Source organism: Trematomus bernacchii, unplaced genomic scaffold (genome assembly GCF_902827165.1).
Source record: "Trematomus bernacchii unplaced genomic scaffold, fTreBer1.1, whole genome shotgun sequence".
In the NCBI taxonomy this organism is placed as follows: Eukaryota; Metazoa; Chordata; class Actinopteri; order Perciformes; family Nototheniidae; genus Trematomus; species Trematomus bernacchii.
In genome coordinates, this window is record NW_022987564.1 from 16,357,342 (window position 1) to 16,375,002 (window position 17,661).

Below are 17,661 nucleotides of genomic sequence, written 5' to 3' on the forward strand. Positions count from 1 at the left end.
AGTGAGAACAGCTGTGAGGTCCGTGCAGAAAGCAGAGCAGTGTGTATAATATATATATATCACTCAGTATAACAGGCCTACATTACTCTCTTTATTTAGACAAAGAGTCGATATTTTTCTAAAACCATTTAGTGCTTCACATAACAAAATACACAACGGCTGTATCCTGATAGATATTATTATGCTTTAGGAGCTGTAGGTGCGTGTTGTACAGTGTGTAGGTGTGTGTGTGTGTGTGTGTGTGTGTGTGTGTGTGTGTGTGTGTGTGTGTGTGTGTGGTGTGTGTGCGTAGATGCGGCGGACAGACAGGTCTCAGTTGGTTTGGTGTCCTAAGCTTACTTTTAATACTTGTAAATAAAACGTTTGGCCCGTAATTTCAATTCCCCATTGTAGCGACCAGAGACGGGGGGGTATATACAGTCTCTGTTATTATGAGAGTGCTCTCATACTTGTTTGAATCTGAAATTGTATATATTTATATAAATATATATATAAATATATATGTGTGTGTGTGTATATATGTCCGCATCTGTAGCCTGTTATTGTCTCATTATACCACACTGTCAATGAATTAAAAGTAAATATATAAGTCATCATGAACACAGTTCTGTCCATCAGACAGAGGGCTGCTGTGCCTCCTGTCATCATTAATGGACGTCTCTTTAAAATGACCGCTCAGAGGAGAGGATTTCTCATTTCTCTGACCGCCTAATGCTTCCACTCCTCTCTCCTCGGTTCCCTTCCTCGACTCCTCCGCTCGCATCTCCTGTGGACAGGACTAAGACACGAGGATAGGAGTCCAGGAGGGGAGTCGAGGAGGGGAATTAGTGAAATGAGAAAGGCCCTGTGTGTACAGGCAAAGTTTACTTTATGTTATTTATATAAGTTACGTATTTATCACAGTATAATGACAGTGGCGAGCCGTCAGGGCCCTCTCGGCCCTCTCTGACTACAAAATCATATTTTAAAATATATATTTTTTAAAAATATTTTCTTAGTTATATTTTTCATTAGTTTTACCAAAACAACTTGATTTAATTGTATTTAAAATAACATTTCCAAATAAATAAATCCTTCGAATCTGCCTATTCAGTTTCTGTTTGAATGTGAAGGGTTAAATGAAAGAAGCGCGTCTCTGCGAGGTGAAGACAGGAGCTGATTGGTGGTCCTGCTGTAAATTCACAGAGGGCCCGTGAACGAGAGAGTAATGTCAAATGACAGTACAATTGACCAATCATATATTCCCTCTAAATGGGTGGGTTTTATTATCGCGGACTTTATGACAAGTTCCGCCCGCTGTGAAGCTTTTCTTGTTTCCATAGCAACAACAACTTCCTGTCAACAGCATAAACTCGCCTTCAAAATAAAAGCATGCCAAATTACACTTAAGACATACAACTGCAACGCAAGTAACAAACACAATGCAATATCCTTTTCAATTTCAAAGAACACAAATTGGGTTATTTACAGGTGTTGTTTTGTGTGGTAGAGGGTCGCTTTCATTGCTGCGTTTTGCACCCCGGGCCGTTGTTTTGATATTCCGCTGAAGTATACGCTGTGACGTAATAACTATTTTTTATGGATTTAAGGGGTGGGGGTCAGAGGGCCCCAAAAGTCACGGCTCGCCACTGTATAATGAGGATGTCTTAACCTATAAAAAAGGAACAATATTTGACTGTCCAAACAGGTTTAAAACGGCAGTGCTGGTTTGATGCAGATTTAATGTACTCCGATCAGCCGTTTTGTCCAATTGCCCACAATAAAGGGTTTTGTTGATCCAATAACCGACTTATGCATACGATGCTCTAAAATGTCATCACTCAGGCTTCCTACTTCATTGATCACTGCTTCCGACTTTAAACTGTACTTTATGGTACAGTAGCCGTTCAGATCAATTTCTAGGCCACCCAATAATCGAGTGAGGAGGAGAAAATAAAGCAAATGAGACATATCCATACACTTAGTAAGGGTACTCCCAAAGCACACTGCTGCTTAAGGCAGGAAGGCCAACACAGATGCAATACAATATTTTTTACAAGGACATTTGCTCCTATATCGTTTGTTAAAAATACCAAATTTAGATGGATGATGCTGACCCTCCATTTGAAGAACACAATACCCAGATGGCAACGTTCCAGTGACAAAGATAAATAAATAAAAAACACGTCCCTCGAGAATTGCCAGAAACTTTCCCTGTGCGTGACTGTCCATTATTTACGGTTGTTGCTGTGGAAGTGGACCTTTTTAGAGGTGGACATTTAATTATAGTTCAGCAAGCACACCAGCATGTTAAGGTAGTTTGGAGAACCACCTGACATTTCTCGTTCATGTTGGACTTTTATGAACAATCAATGTGTTTAAAAATATGAAATTTGTAAGGCCACAGCATGCTTGAAATTTAAAACAACTTTTAAATCCAGAGGCAGAAATATCAGGTTTAAAGAAAGATTTGTAGTCCTTCTTTACTTGCCATTAAAACATTAATTATTAATCTTTTCGCCATAAAGTCTCGCAACTGAATGCAATCTACCTTTTTTGTTTTTTGCATCTGATTGCAATTATCCATGTGGCAGAGTATGTGCTTACAGCCAATTTGTCAGTTGCTAAGAGTGAGTCAGCTGAAGCTGGAGGTTTTGTCAGGGGGTGCTAGCTAGTGCCACCTCCATCCAAACCTGCCATGGGCAATTGGAAAAAAAGGAGATTGGAAAAGGATAACATAAGCCAAGAGCTTTTGGAAAAGAGCGAGAGTGAGTATGTATTTAGTTTGTTCTATCATAACCATATTTTTCATCAATTCTTTCCTCATTTTTTTCTTAATGCACTTTGAAAAGTGACAAGTAGGGGAGCTTTATTCATCTATTTTTCATGACACAACTGTCATTGCATCCTGTCACTGCATCCAAAAATAAATTAATTTGAGTGGACACCTTTTATAGATGCCACCAACTCTCCTTTCTCATTTTACTGTAACTGCTGGTGGCAGTTAGCGCTGCTCTTTGGGAAATGGACTGCAATCTGGTCCATTTGCAAAGAAAAGCTACATTTGTGTGCAAGTTTCGGCGCACACTTATTGGCCCCTCGGAGTCTGCAGCCATGGACTATTGAGCAAAATGCTAACTTGAGCATGCTAACCACAACATTACACTAGCATACTCACAATATCAATGCTAATATGCTAATTTTAAGAAGAAGTGATTTCCACCACGATCACAACCTGTGCGTTATCATGCCAAGATTTGCTTATTTCTACTAAAGTACAGGTGATGGTTTCATTCAGTATCACAGTAAGTCATGTCAATAAATGAGAAAGCACTATGACAAAGCCCTCTGTCCCACTAAAATGCAATGCAATGCAGCCGTCATGGCAAACAAATGCATAACCCCATCCGCTATAACATCTTCATGAAAAAAGACATCTAAATGTACATTTCTCCACATCTAAAGCCCAGCACATATTTAATTTACTCCCTCCCGATTCAACATTTCATATCACTTTTATTACGTTACGTCATGTTCAATCCAGCCCTTTTTCTTTTGGTCCATTCTCCTTTTCTTTCTTCCTTTCTCCCTTTCATGGACTTCATTGTGACAAAGGTCATTTACATTTACAATAGTGAAAATGATCAGAGCAAGGAATGAAAATGAATAACAAGGATACGGTGGGCAGGAGAGATTTGTAAGACTGAGAGAAAGGACATATTGCTCTTGCACAAAGATCCTGCGAAACCCAGAAACTCTTTCGTACCTATCACCTCTGATGATGTCCAATCTGCTGATAATGTTCATTTCTTCTGAAGCAGGTTGTTTGTCTGCAGCTTTTATGTTTCACAGCAATCATGCCCAAAGAAAAAATCTGAGGATCCTAGCAGTGTCATCTTGTGTGATGTGATTCACCTGTGTGTGCACTCTGCAGGTGATCATCAGAGCGACTGGGAACACCTGAGCGTGGTTCTGTTGTGTTGCTTTTGTTTCTTGCCATACCTTGTCAAGTTAATATGTAATTGCAAGTGTATTATGTCATTTATCTTAGCCAGAAATGGTTAGTTAAAATTATATTTAAATCTATAAATAACCTGGGTTGCCAGAAATCAAGCTTAACAATGTAATGATACAAAACGTTTGAATACATAGGATATGTATATATTATGCTAGAAAGCATCACTGAATAAAATTAAAAGATCATACATCAAATATTCATTTCAAATAACCAGACTAAACATATGGAAATATTTGTTGCCATACAGTGATTTTGGAGACGTCTTAAAAACATGTTATCATCAATATGCCATCACTGTGTAAAAAAACAGTGTGTAACTGTATGACAGAGGCCTATAATTCTTTAAAATACAACATCATGCATCAGTTTGTAAACAATATGCCGCGTGCCTGTGCTGCCACAGTACAAAGCTCCCAGGTGTGTGCGGTAGTGTGTGTGGGTGTGTAAGTGGTCCCCCAGGATGCCAGCGTAAATTAATACCGTGTCCTCCGTCAACCTCCCCTAAATAAGGCTTTTACTGTAAGCCAATTTTGAATGGTGAGATGTTATTGCTTTCTTCAGAACCTTTCCTCTGGCTGCAATGCCTGAAGAAGTAACCTATTATTTTTCAGCTGCAAGTGCAGCACTGCAACTATATCAATACAACAAAGTTGATTAACCTGGCAATGAGATTTGGGAGTCCAACTGAAATTGTATTATGTATTTCTCTGTTACAGCACACAGCAGGAAACGCAAAAGAGTACTTTACTGTTTTTTTTAACGAGTTCAAAAAACCTATATTCATAATTTGGCATCGAATAATGTTTGAACAATGACATTTTGTGCTGTAAGAAACAGTGAGTAGAACACATATCCACAAAATGTACTTTGAACAATGTTAGGAAACTTTCAACTTTAGATTGTGTATCACATCCTCTTTTATGGAAACACATTAAACAAGTTGTGACTTTCAAGGTGAACTTAGCAGCTGAAATCAGTAGGTGACAGTGATAATGGAGAACAAGGTATTTTTTAAACTACAAATTGACTGCGTTCACCATCTGCTTCTGTATGCTTGTGGAACCTTCACAGATGTGACTTAGCCTCCGGCTACAGAGAAAGTCATTTCAAGGTAGACAGCTTATCAAGATAAGGGAAAGGCATTGTGGTTTTCTCAGGTTTAAAATTGAATATTGCAGCTTTTAGAAAAATGTAATTACATGATTCCCCTTTTGATACTTGTGTCCAGCAATGACATTTGACTCACCTGGGCTTCGTTGTCTTTGAGCAGTCTTTTAATTCGGGCTCCGCCAGGGTCGTCCGTCACGTTAAGAATAACCACACTCTTCTTTTCCCAGCCAATGAATGAACCGTCTGTCATACCCTCCACCATGGCCAGGAAGTCCTCGTAGCCATGGTGACGGGTGGTCACCACAGAGAAGGAGGTCCAGTCGTACTCTTCAAGCACCTCGAATATGACCTCCAGCTGAAGGGCGGTGGAGCAGGTGAACTGGAGATAGATGGAGCCGCTTTCCTGTAATGAGACATAGAGAGAATATGAACCCATGATTACATTAGGGCAATCAGGTAGGCATTATAGTATATTAATGTATGTCTTATATCTTGTATTTAGTGGTGTTGAGTAACCATGTGTATCTGGGTCTGCATGAGGTGTCCACTCATGCAGCCCCTACAGCATTGTGTACTTAGAAACCACTGCTGCGTTTCCAATAACTGGAAAAAACCCAGATTTAGAGAGCAAAGAAGTGTCATTATAAAACCTATATGTATAAATTAGGAGACATACTGTGCAAAGAATAGATCAAAGTCAGTAAGGGAATGGTGTAAGGTTATGCTACAGATATGTGACTGTGTAAAGGGACTGTTTTGGATGACTGTGGTGTTTTTGCAATTAAACACACGGAAACGTAAGTGCCTGTCTCCAGTCTTTTTTCTTGAGATATCCAGTAAACAATCACAATTATTAGTTTTAGGGGACACAACAGTATTGCAATAAGATATATGTAACAATGTGTAAAATATGAACAAAAGTAAACAACAAGAAAAGCTGATATCAAATCACTTTCATCAGTTTTGACCAAGTAAGCTTTTTCCTATGTTGGACAATTTTTTTGCGGTTATGAACAAATTCAGTCCAAGGAACACAGCTAGCACAACCACTAACAAGCTACCGTGCTAGCATGTGTGATACTGACGATTGCTTGAATGCCATTAAGTTGCACTCTTTTCATGATATGAGATTTCTGAATAGAGCTGGCGGTAGTCCTGGTAAGAATTCTTCAAAAATACGGTATTAAAGGTCCCATCATATGCTTTTCTGGTTATTACCTGTCCCCTTGTGTGTTACGTAGCTTTTTTCTGCATGTAAACGGTCTGCAAAGTCACAAACCCTCAAAGTACACCCTGTAGCGAGTAAAACTCTAACACAGAAAAGACGTGTCTATGCTGCCCCAGAACGCCTCGTTGGAGATTTTTCTTTTTCCATTTTTTTCTTCCGGGGCAGGTTGACGTCACTAAGTCCAAATGGACCAATCCACACACACACTCACTCAGCCTGAGCTCTGCGGAGCTCCGCACACACACTCACTCACTCACTCACTCAGCCTGAGCTCCGTGGTGCTCCGCACACACACAAACTCACTCAGCCTGAGCTCAGACCCCACGCAGCAACCAGGAAACGACACCAGTAATCCAGCTCACACTGTCCGCTCCTCGAGCCTCAAAGGGTGGAGCAGCGAGCCCCGCAACGTCCCGCCAACACGGCACCCAGACCCCACGCAGCATTCTCATCTGTTTGTCATTACTGGTGTCATTTTCTGGTTGCTAACAAACGCCATTGTAAAACATAAACACTGATGTTCCGCTGTAACGGTGGTGGACTCATCAGAACAGAGTGGGCGAGCTGACCAATCAGAGCACAGTGGGCTCATAGGGAGGGGGGGGGGCAGGAGCTCCAACAAGGCGTGTAGGACAGAGAGTGAATACACATACTATACAGAGATGCTGTATGAGAAACCAATGTGATTTTGGAACATTGAACAATGTAAATCTATTCTAGTAGACCTCAACAATGGAATTATGATCAGTAGAAATGGCCAAGACATGGGACCTTTAAGGTTTGAGTTTTTCCAGTTCGACAGTTGCGTTATGTGCTTCTTAAACGTTTATCTCTAATACAGACGGACAAGCTAACAAAGTAGCACCTTAACAATGGCATTCACTGCCTGCTTCATGTCAGGAAGGTAATTCAGGGACTGTTGCACTCATACTGCAAGTCTCCAAATTGTTAAGAGCGTATCCAGACAGTAGCAGTCTAAGGTAGTTCTTACTATTCTCATCCAGATTGTCTCTTTTCTTTGCCTCGTGGCTGACTGACTTCAGTTTCACTGTGAGGTGAATACTCAAGGGAATAACACAGCCTGCCTGTCAAAAAGAGTCATTGGCTTATGAATAAGGCTTTCAGAAACAGTGATAGCTTTCTCCTTTTCCAGTCACATTTAATGCACATTGATGAGCTGCTCACTGGTTGTAAGAGGAATGATTTAATTATTTTCTTTATTGGATTTGTCTTGAACTAGAACAAAGGTAGAATCCATTTTGGTTAAGATTTAGAATGAATGTGAGCCTGAACACTAAAATAAAGCAAAGGACCAACAAATCATTATTTTTGATCTTCCCATACATTCATTAAAGAGGCAGTGAGCAGGTGTTTGAATGAGTCATCAAAACTCTTTATCTACATGTAGAGAATCAAAGGAGGACTCAAATGTCAACAGGGGTAACTTAAGGTTAAGCTGCACTAATCTAGGTCAAATACCAAACTAGCCTCAGCCTGATTTCTAATGTAAAAATGTCTGTAGAGCAGTGGAGTCTACAGGTAATGTGCTGGGAGTGAGTGGTGTGAGTGTAGTCTGAATCATTAAAACAACATTTGAATATCCCGTTGGAAGATGGAGCTAAAACACTCTACACTGAAAAAAACAGGGAGTAAGATTTACTTAGGAAAATCGAGGTAACAAATTGCACTCAGAAAACCTAAGTTACATGTTACTTGTTACTTGTTAGACGCTTTTAGCGACTTACATACTCAATACTGTGGGCAATCCCCACAGGAGCAATTTGGGGTGAAGTGTCTTGCCCAGCGACACAACGACATGCTGACTGCAGTGGCACTAACCCACTGCGCCACACGCCTCCCTAAGTAAATTTAACAACGTATATTTCAAGTAGCTGCGTCAATATCACTATAAAGTAACTTTGGTGTCCCCATCAGAATCACTCAGTTATCATGAAAATGTAGCAGAATAATGAAACTCTAAGGTCTTATGATAAAAGACCAAACATTTACACACATATCAGCACAATGATAAGTCTCTTGAAATGTGTTTCCTTCATTTTATACCTTATTTTTTCATTGGATGTACGTGATTTTGGCATGTCCCACACACTGCTCTGCTAACTAGTGTGTGTAATAAGTGGTTAAATCATACTACATTAAAAAAATAATTATATGGTTTTATTGTCCACAACGAGTTATTTGATAAAACGTGTCATTTTGATCATATATATTCTATTTTCATAATAATATTGAACATTTTGCATGTGTCCCTGACATTTGCTCTCCACCCTGTCATTAAGGGGTAACTGCCCCATAAAAAACCCTCTGATGTTTTCAGTGACATCACTACCACCATGTTGTCTTTCCTCAATGGAGGCTGAGACATTGGCTAGTTGCAAAGTACGTTTTTTAACTTATATTTCGACATTTTAATCATATTGTGTGTAGTTGGATGTTGTCAAGCTTAACATGTCCACTCTGTCATAGTGAAATGTCAATTAATATAAAAACCTTTCAGAAATTTGAAATATATTTGTTAAACAGTACACAGTCACCTTGCTAATTGAATCATGTTGCTAACTGAAGGTCCACCATGTGCTCATTAAATGCTAATATTAGCCACACATTTCCACCCTGTCATTATCCACCCTGTCAGCAAGCCTTCCATAAATAATATAAAAAGTATTTGGATACAAATGAAATTAAGGCAAACTATTTGTACCATTTTCCACCCTGTCAGCAAGCCTTCCATGACAGGGTGGACATGGTACAAATAGTTTGCCATCATTTCATTATTATCCAAATACTTGTTCCATTAACTGAAATATATTGTTGAGAAAGGGACTATAGCTTTCTGAAAATGTACATTTTATAATCACTATGTAATTACAATGTATTAAATCTTTGAATTTTGTCCATGACAGGGTGGATACATTTTGCTGTTTTCATGTACTTGCAGTTAATGTAAGTGTGGGAGCTTGACCAACATCCATGTCTAACAGCATAACGTATACTTAATACAATGAATATGAAATTTAATGGAAAATCTCAGATTTATTTTTTGGAAATGGGGAAGCCTCAAATGCACCGTATGGTGTTATTGACTCAGCTTCTACTTACAGTTAAGAAGTGTTTCTTAATAAAGGCACTTCATTTTTTTTGTACTGTCACACTCAGTTTTTGTAAGTACATTTTACTTACTGTTGTATAGTAGATTTTACGTAAGATTACATTTGCATCTTATTACAAATCTCCAGTAAAAGATATTTGGCTTTTCAGGTTGTTTTTACTTACTATTCTTATCTTTGATTTAATAAATATGTAGGTAATATTTAAATATAATTATTAAGTATCATCAAATGCAATTCTTATTCAATAAAACTGTTTTACACTAAGGCTACTACAAAAGATGAAACAGTAGACACTTTTAAACACATTTATTTTTGTTTTGTTGTCTGATACAAGCCATGATGAATCTACAGTTTACAATTATTTTAAGAAATACTGCACATATATCAGTTAAATTAAACAAAGCAGGCACAGAAACACATTGATATATACTTGATATATAACAGTGTGATATTCATACCACACTGTAAGAATACTCTACTACAAGTGAAAGTCTGGTAATGAAAATGTTACTTAAGTAAAAGTATAATTAGCTAAATGCTGTTTGAATATTACATGTAAAAAGTACCCTGTAGTAAAAAATCCAATATTAACAAACAAAAATGTAATAGCTCAAGGATTTCTAATAATATTTACATTTTTTTGAAAATTAAAAAACAGAACCTTAGACTTTATAAACTCTATATAAGATATTGAAGCACAAAGTACAATATTTCCCTTTAATTTGTAGTCGAGTATAAAGTGCAACGAAAATAAAATGCTCAAGTACCTCAAAATTCCACCACTGCTTATGCAAAAATGTGGACTTTCAAGAGAAATCTTGAGGAAATTAAGTTCAAGAAAGATTTTTGCAAACGACAGAAGCGTATTTAAACTTTGATGTGTTACTTAAGTTCATTGCATGGATGATGTCCGTGAGCAGAAGGCAGGCGTTCACCAAACATTTACACTCATCAAGCACCGCCGATCCCTCGATGGAGACGTTGGGAGGTGTGGCGTCTTCTTTTGCTGAACTTCATGGGGAAGATGGATCTTCACGACACTCAGCATAGTCCTTTTTCGACGATATCTTTGCCTCCATTCTGTCAAAACATGTAAATCAATGTTAACATACAGTACTGTAAACTTTTCTGTGAATTTACTAAGACTGATTGGGTTGAGTTAGCTATTTTATTTAGTATTTAAGTAGCCATTGATTTTACATGTTCTTTTTAAGCAGAGGGAATGGGGTAAGCTTCAAAAGGCTTTATTATCATATGCACAGTAGCTACAGTGTCGATATGGGAATTTATATTAACTCTTATTAGTTACGATCAAAGTATGACTACAAGTAAGGAAGCTCAGTTTATTAAATGTTTGCTTTGTTCCCAACAGGAAGTAAATAATTGGGTTCTACAGGCTCAAACTATCAATTCTCCTGAAAAACCCATTTTGAATCAGAATATTAAACATTGAAATTGAGTAAGTTTGAAAATATATATAAATATTATACAGTAAAATTAGATTCCAATGTACTTTATCTAAATGTTAACTTAAAAACTGGAGACTGAAGAGGTTTTTCACATAATGGCAAGATGTACTTACCTTTAGAGAATAGAGATATTCATGTACAAACAGAACAGCAGACACATTTTAACACAAATCAAGCAGAACATTTACCTGGTTCTCTTTAATCAGCTCCGCTGCAGACTCTTCCAGAAGCTCCATCAGGCGGGAGGGCGGCTTCCGTCTAACTTCAATGTGGTGCTGGACATGTCAATTATTGTAGCGAACACACATAACTGTAAATACAGAAAGAAATTGGAAACAAAGATTATGCCTTAACTTCAATTTAACGCGCTACAGAAGGAGGCACCAACAGTTCAACGGTAGTCTTCCTGGATCACCCCTCGCCTTCTTAACCCCGGGATTCCACTGGGTCCGTCTGTGCTGCGTTACGGCTAGTGTTAATTTCGTCAGCTATTTTTTTAATTTAGTTTTAGTCTTAGTCCTGTGTTAAATTTCCTTTTTAGTTTAAGTCATATTTAGTCACCTTCATCCTGTTTTTATTTAGTCAAGTTTTAGTCGACTAAAAGTCTGAGCATTTTAGTCTTATTTTAGTCGACTAAAACAATAAATATTTTAGTCAAGATTTAGTCGACTAAAAGTCTGAGCATTTTAGTCTTATTTTAGTCAAAGAAAACTAATTATTTTAGTCTACTTGTTGTCTATGAAAACTGTTGAGTCTTTTTTAGTCATCAGATTATATAGAACATTTCAGTCAAACTAGTCTAGCCAAAACCAATAATTTGTCATTTTAGTCAAACTTATTTCACAATAAGATTATATCATGTCCTTATTTGATGAAAAACACAGGTTGAATGATTAAGAATGCAGCTTTGCAGAGAGTATCTGGTCAGGTTTGTGGTGTTTTTACCAGCTGTGTTAAGGCTACATTGCTTCCCTTCTGATAAAACAATGCATTCGCTTTTTTTCTCCGCCTCATTGTAGCGAAAATGGGCCCAAATATCACATCGTTTCTTTCTCCCAAGCAGTGGTGGCGTTAGTCAGTCATTTTGACGGACAGGATCGTGACATTTCCATCATAATCCATGATTACCCGTCGAGTGCACAATTTATCACTCACTCGCGCTGACGGGAGGGCATTCGGTTAACGCGAGTGCGACCACTGCTCCCAAGCCCTGTTGTTGCCATTTTATTTTCTGTTAAATAAGGTTAGTTAGACCATGAGTTAGACCCGAGTCTTCCTGACAGTTCACAGTGTGCCGCAGGCCCGGTGTAATTCAAATGTGCCGCCGCTCGCAGCACAGACACACAGCTGCTGCCCAGCCGCAGCACCAGAAATGGAACTGCTGGGAGAAAAACTGACTATCAGAGATGTAACGTTATCTTTGATAATATTTCGTCTCCTCATTTTTCGTCAACGAAAGTAAAGAGAGATTTTGGCATAGTTTTTATTTAGTGAACTACATTTTCGTCTCGTCACTTTTCGTCAACGATATTGCATGATGATTTCGTTACAGTTATTGTTTACTGCCGTCGGTGCCGTCTCGTCATCGTCTCGTTTTCGTCATGGAAAAAAAGGTTGTTGACGAACATAATTCGTCATAGTTTTAGTCAACGAAATTAACACTAGTTGCGCACATGGCGGCGTGCGTTGAAGCTTCAAAGCTTCTCCCCATTCACTTTGAATGGGGTGACGTCACGCTTTGCCGAACTGCATTGTGGTTCCGTCGCTTCGCTTTGCTCGCATTGCTCGCTTCAAAAGTTGAGCAATGTTCAACTTTTGAAGCTTCGACGGAAGCGTCAGCCAATAAAATCACATGCCAGTACAAGCTCTAGCCAATCAAACCGCGTGCTTGTGTGTCCGGGGCGGGAGATTCATGTGATTGGTTGTTGGTCGAGTTTCAGACACGCCCGCCGGCAAGCTTCAACGCACGCTGCCGTGTGGACGCTGCGTTACGGCTGCGACGCGGTTTTGTTCCGACCTCCTACAGCGTCAAACCTTACCGGGCGCGTTTCAGAAGCGGAGCGTCTTGCATGCCGGCTCGCAGTTTTTGTTGATTTGGGCATATTTCCTGGACAGACAAAGTTAATAATAATAATTGTAATATTCCAGTTATAAACGACATGAATCAAAGATGTGTTGCTGTATTTTAGTGGTAAAAAAATGTATTCATCATCATCATAATTATTCTATATAAAATATACACAGTGCCTGTAAACCGGAGGAGAACGCTGGCCTTTCTCCTCCTACTTGAAAGACTACGGAGGGATAGGGTCTTTTGGGGATTGACTGGATGCTCTGACCGGTCCACTTCCTGCCCGGCGCTATGCAACGCCTTGCGTCGTGTCGAAAATAGACCAGCCGCCTATTTTTAGCGGAGCCCAGACGCTTCTGGGACGCTTCTGGGACGCTTCTGGGACGCTTCTAGCCGTAACGCGGCGCGTCTGGTGGAATAGCACCGATTGACTAGAGTGGCCGCGATCGCTGTGAACGCCGCGGCACAGCCGTAATGCTGCGTTCACACCGGACGCGATGCGACTATTCGCTTCGCTCTAATCGCTCCTATCGCATCGCTCTAAACGCTCGAGTTTCACCGTGGCTGCCAGCTGTGTTTACTCGCATCATTCAAACAAGACGCGCTGGCTCGGGAGCTACAACTACAACAAATGAACATATTTTACCGTGATTAAATTGTAATACACGTTTCTAAATGATGCCGAAGTAACAACATACTGATACTGGTTAGTAACAACCATGAATTAATGCTTTGACAAGTCTGCAGACAAGACGGCAGGCAAAACACCTTTTAAAATGCTTGTTTTCTGAATGAAGATCGGGTCAACCAGGCTAAGCTAACGTTGTATATGCTCATTCCACACTCATAACAACGGCCTACAGACATAAATAAGCAGCGACTGTATTCACCATGACACAGACAGTCTGTGGTTTGTACTTGTTTAACTTTTGTCCAGTTTCTGAACGGATATGAGGAGCTGTGAGCTCTGTGTGCTAACTGCTAACAGCTAACGGCTGATGTTGTGTGGTTGAACGTCAGTGACGGCGGCTGAGATCCTCACCGCTGATTGGCTTCCGCGAGAACGCGTCATGTGAATTTGACGCTCGAGTTGAAAAAATTGAACTCTCGCGTTTAACGCGGCACCGTTCAATCGCCTCAATCGTGTGATTCGCGCCGCGTCCACCGCTTCATGCGCACCGTCGGAGCGAATTCGCGTCTGTCCACGTCTCTGCATTGACTTTACATGTAATCGCGCCGCCCCCAAACGTCGCATCGCGTCCGGTGTGAACACAGCATAACGCGGCCGTAATGCGGCGCAGACGGACCCGGTGGAATCTAGGGGTTAAGGCTGCAGTGAAACAGGCCGCATCACAGGCAGTTTACACAGAGCAGTGAATGTGACCCTTTTTTGGGGAATCTGGTGCCGCTATCTGTCTCAGTGTATACAGGAAATAAAAGCACACATGTGCATCACACACAGTCAGATGCATGTGAGTGAACTGACTTGACTCCCACAGTAAAGGAAAACTCAGTTTGGTGACACACTGCTTTGCTACCGAGCTGCATTTGAAAATGTAGTGCGAACACCACCAACAAAAAAACTCTTCTGAACTACTAGTGCCCCACTGCCACATGTTTTATTCAAAACGGTGAATTTCGCCAGCTGTTAACTAATTTGAAGCAACTACTAAACCACTAAGTATTACATGATGTGTGTGCCTCATCCATGACAGCAGGCTAAATTAGCTAGCACGCTAACTAGCTAAATTGCTAAGCTGAAACACTGACGTTAGCTAACGTTTGTTTGATATCCACATTAAGCTGACAAGCTAACAAGGATGTACAGAGTTAATAAAGTACAAAAATATACTTACATGAATCAAAATCCACAAGTATTCATATTAGACGAGGGTCCATGCGCCCTTCTCTTCAACTGGAACCGTCTGCTTTTTTTCAAATGTCTGTACCGTGCACAAACTCCTCTGACGTCATGGGGGGCGTCGCCCACCTTTACTCACATTGCCCAGGTACATTTTACTAGCTTTTCACAGGTTGTAGGTCAACACATTACTTTAGTTAACATTTACTTGGTGCTATGATTTAAATGTACTTATCAAAATGAAGATACAAATTTACTTGCAAATTCAAGTAACACATTAAATAAAAGGAGAGATTTTGAGTAAAATAAAATTATTAGTAATTTCTTGCATAATTTAAACACATAATCATAGTATTATTTACAAGAGCAAAAATCAGTGTACAAGCACACATTACCAGACACAACGATGACTGACGTTCTGTCCCAAGTCACAGCTTTCCAAGCACTGTTGACAAAAGGTTGAATGATTCTCAGTGTGTATCAGGAAAAAAGGCATGACTCAGCCTCCCAAAGGTAATTAAGAACTGATTAGAGTTTAGTGAAACAAACATTTCTCAAATTCAGAGCTACTCTGGAGGCATATATGCCCATTTGTTGTGCTAAAGCCCAATAGGCAGGGTCACAGAACAGTAGTTTTTCAAGCTAAGTGTTAGATATTAAAATCAATGTTTAATAGCATAATTTAGTCTAAAAACATACCGTCAGTTTAAAAGCTGTTTTATTGTGAAAAACCCGGAAGTTCTCATAAAATCTCAATGCCAAGCTTTTATTCTGAAAATCCGTCATATCCGGTTAGTATTTAGCATGTGGCTAATATTACGTTTTCTGAATGTGAAGTGAAAATGACACGGAGTGTTGCACACCAAAACCTACTGACTTTAACATTACATCTATAGACGTCGAGATATTATTACTGCTGAATATTAAATGAAGGCAGGGGCGGACTGGCCATCTGTAGAATCTGGAGAACCACAGAACGGCCGGTCGTCAAGGGCCGTTGACGGCCGGCCGGCCCTTTACATTTTTTTTATTTAACGTCATCTTTTAAGTTGCGCTGACGGCCGACAGAGGGCGACAGCGGCCGCTAATGCAGTTGTGTGGTTCTTATCTGTCAAATAATCACACACGAAGAAGAAAAAAGACCAGCCACACGAAGAGAAGGGTTTAGACGCCGAGACAGGGAGAATGAAAAACATAGATACAAATCAAAGAAAACGGTGGGGGCGAGAAGGCAAGAGGAAAAATGGTGAAGTCACTCGCAGGTGAAGCATATAAATGTCGCAAATTGACAGACCTTTTTGGCAACTGCGCTGCCACAAGCATCAGCAGCTTAGAACAAGTGCAAGATGATGAAGAGAATGATGAGGGCGCGAGTTCAGATATACAGCCAGCCTCCTGCGTTCATGATGAGGGACAGAGTTGAGCTGGTGGAAGAACCAGCATAAATGCAGCCTAATAAACAGCTGATTTCTAATAACTAATAACAAATAGTACTGTATGTTTGTGTGTTTACTGTTTTACGATGTCCCATGTGTTTAAGACATCTGAGGAGTGTCCACCCTCTTTAGGTGAGAATTATCCCTTAAACCAGGCGGCGCTTGAGGCTCAGGTTTGGGAAGGCTAAATAACCTTTTTTTACCTGACGCTGCCCGCCTCCGGCGTCTATAGAAAAGAGATCAACTCAGTGAAAGCACCGCCTGCTGACCAATTAGAGCTCAGTGTGCGAAGTTTAAATCTATCAAGTCATATTACAGAATAAAGGAAATACAGTTTAAACTGCCGTAGCCTATGCAGAGAAGACGCCGACATGTCGCACTTATCATTCATATCACATCATCAATCAGATCATCGATCATATAATATCACAATATTTCCTTATCTGAGTCAGCTTCTTGAGCCGTATCTGGCCGTGCAACACTTACATTGTCACATATACTGTATGCAGAAGTATTATTTTAAGCAACACATTAGGTTGACGAAACACTCAACTCAAATGTAATTAAAGTCAGATCCACTAGTGTCTTATGGGGCAGTGATATCATAAAACTGTTGTACGCATTCAAACACTCGGTAGCCTAGTTTATTTATTTTTTAACCAGTTGTTATATATTCACCTTGCAGGTGCAACTATGTGGCTTGTATCCTGGATTATATGTTTAAGTCATGGATGTGTAAAGTTCATATTTGTCTAATATTAGTTTACTTTTCATTAATGAAGTATGATGCTGTGCTGTCAGTACACTTGTCCCTGTTTGTGACGGTCAAATGTAGCTAACCCCGCCCCTTTCACGTGCTCTCAGCTGGAGAGAGAAACCCTGGCTTGATTTACCGAGTTGATAACCAGCGTCGTAGGACCGCTTAGCGAGATCTCGTTTGTTAGGGTTAGTTAAGATAACTCAAACATATCCAGGGTCTGTTGAACTGGCTTCGTAGTACAGGGCACAGGTGGCTGCATAGCAGCGCTAATGTCAAAGACACAAACATTATACATTATATTTTTATTTTACCAGGATGCAGTGACACAATTATTTAAGGCTTAGCCTTCCCTAGCCTACAGTACCCGCCGCCCCTGACTTGAACTGCATAAATAGTAGGCTATTGTAAAAAATCTGATGCCACCGCCCCCACCCCCCGAATGTGGCTGGTCTGGGTCAGATTCCAGGGCTGAATTTTAGTCCCAGTCCGCCCCTGAATGAAGGTACAGTTGATCGTAAAGTTTTTTCACATACGTGGGTAGCTATGACGTCAGAAGTAGTTACCGTAAATGAGAACTGTGTCGTAAAAGTGTTTCTAG

At 40.0% G+C, this 17,661-nt stretch overlaps 1 protein-coding gene across 1 annotated transcript in view; it reads right to left on the reverse strand.

The window, feature by feature from the left end:
* grin2da (glutamate receptor, ionotropic, N-methyl D-aspartate 2D, a) overlaps positions 1 to 17,661 on the reverse strand; it is a 227,131-nt gene that overhangs the window by 173,439 nt on the left and 36,031 nt on the right. The window contains exon 3 of the mRNA XM_034124525.1: positions 5,244 to 5,510. Coding sequence (XP_033980416.1) covers positions 5,244 to 5,510 — 267 coding nt within the window. The remainder of the gene's footprint in view (positions 1 to 5,243; positions 5,511 to 17,661) is intronic.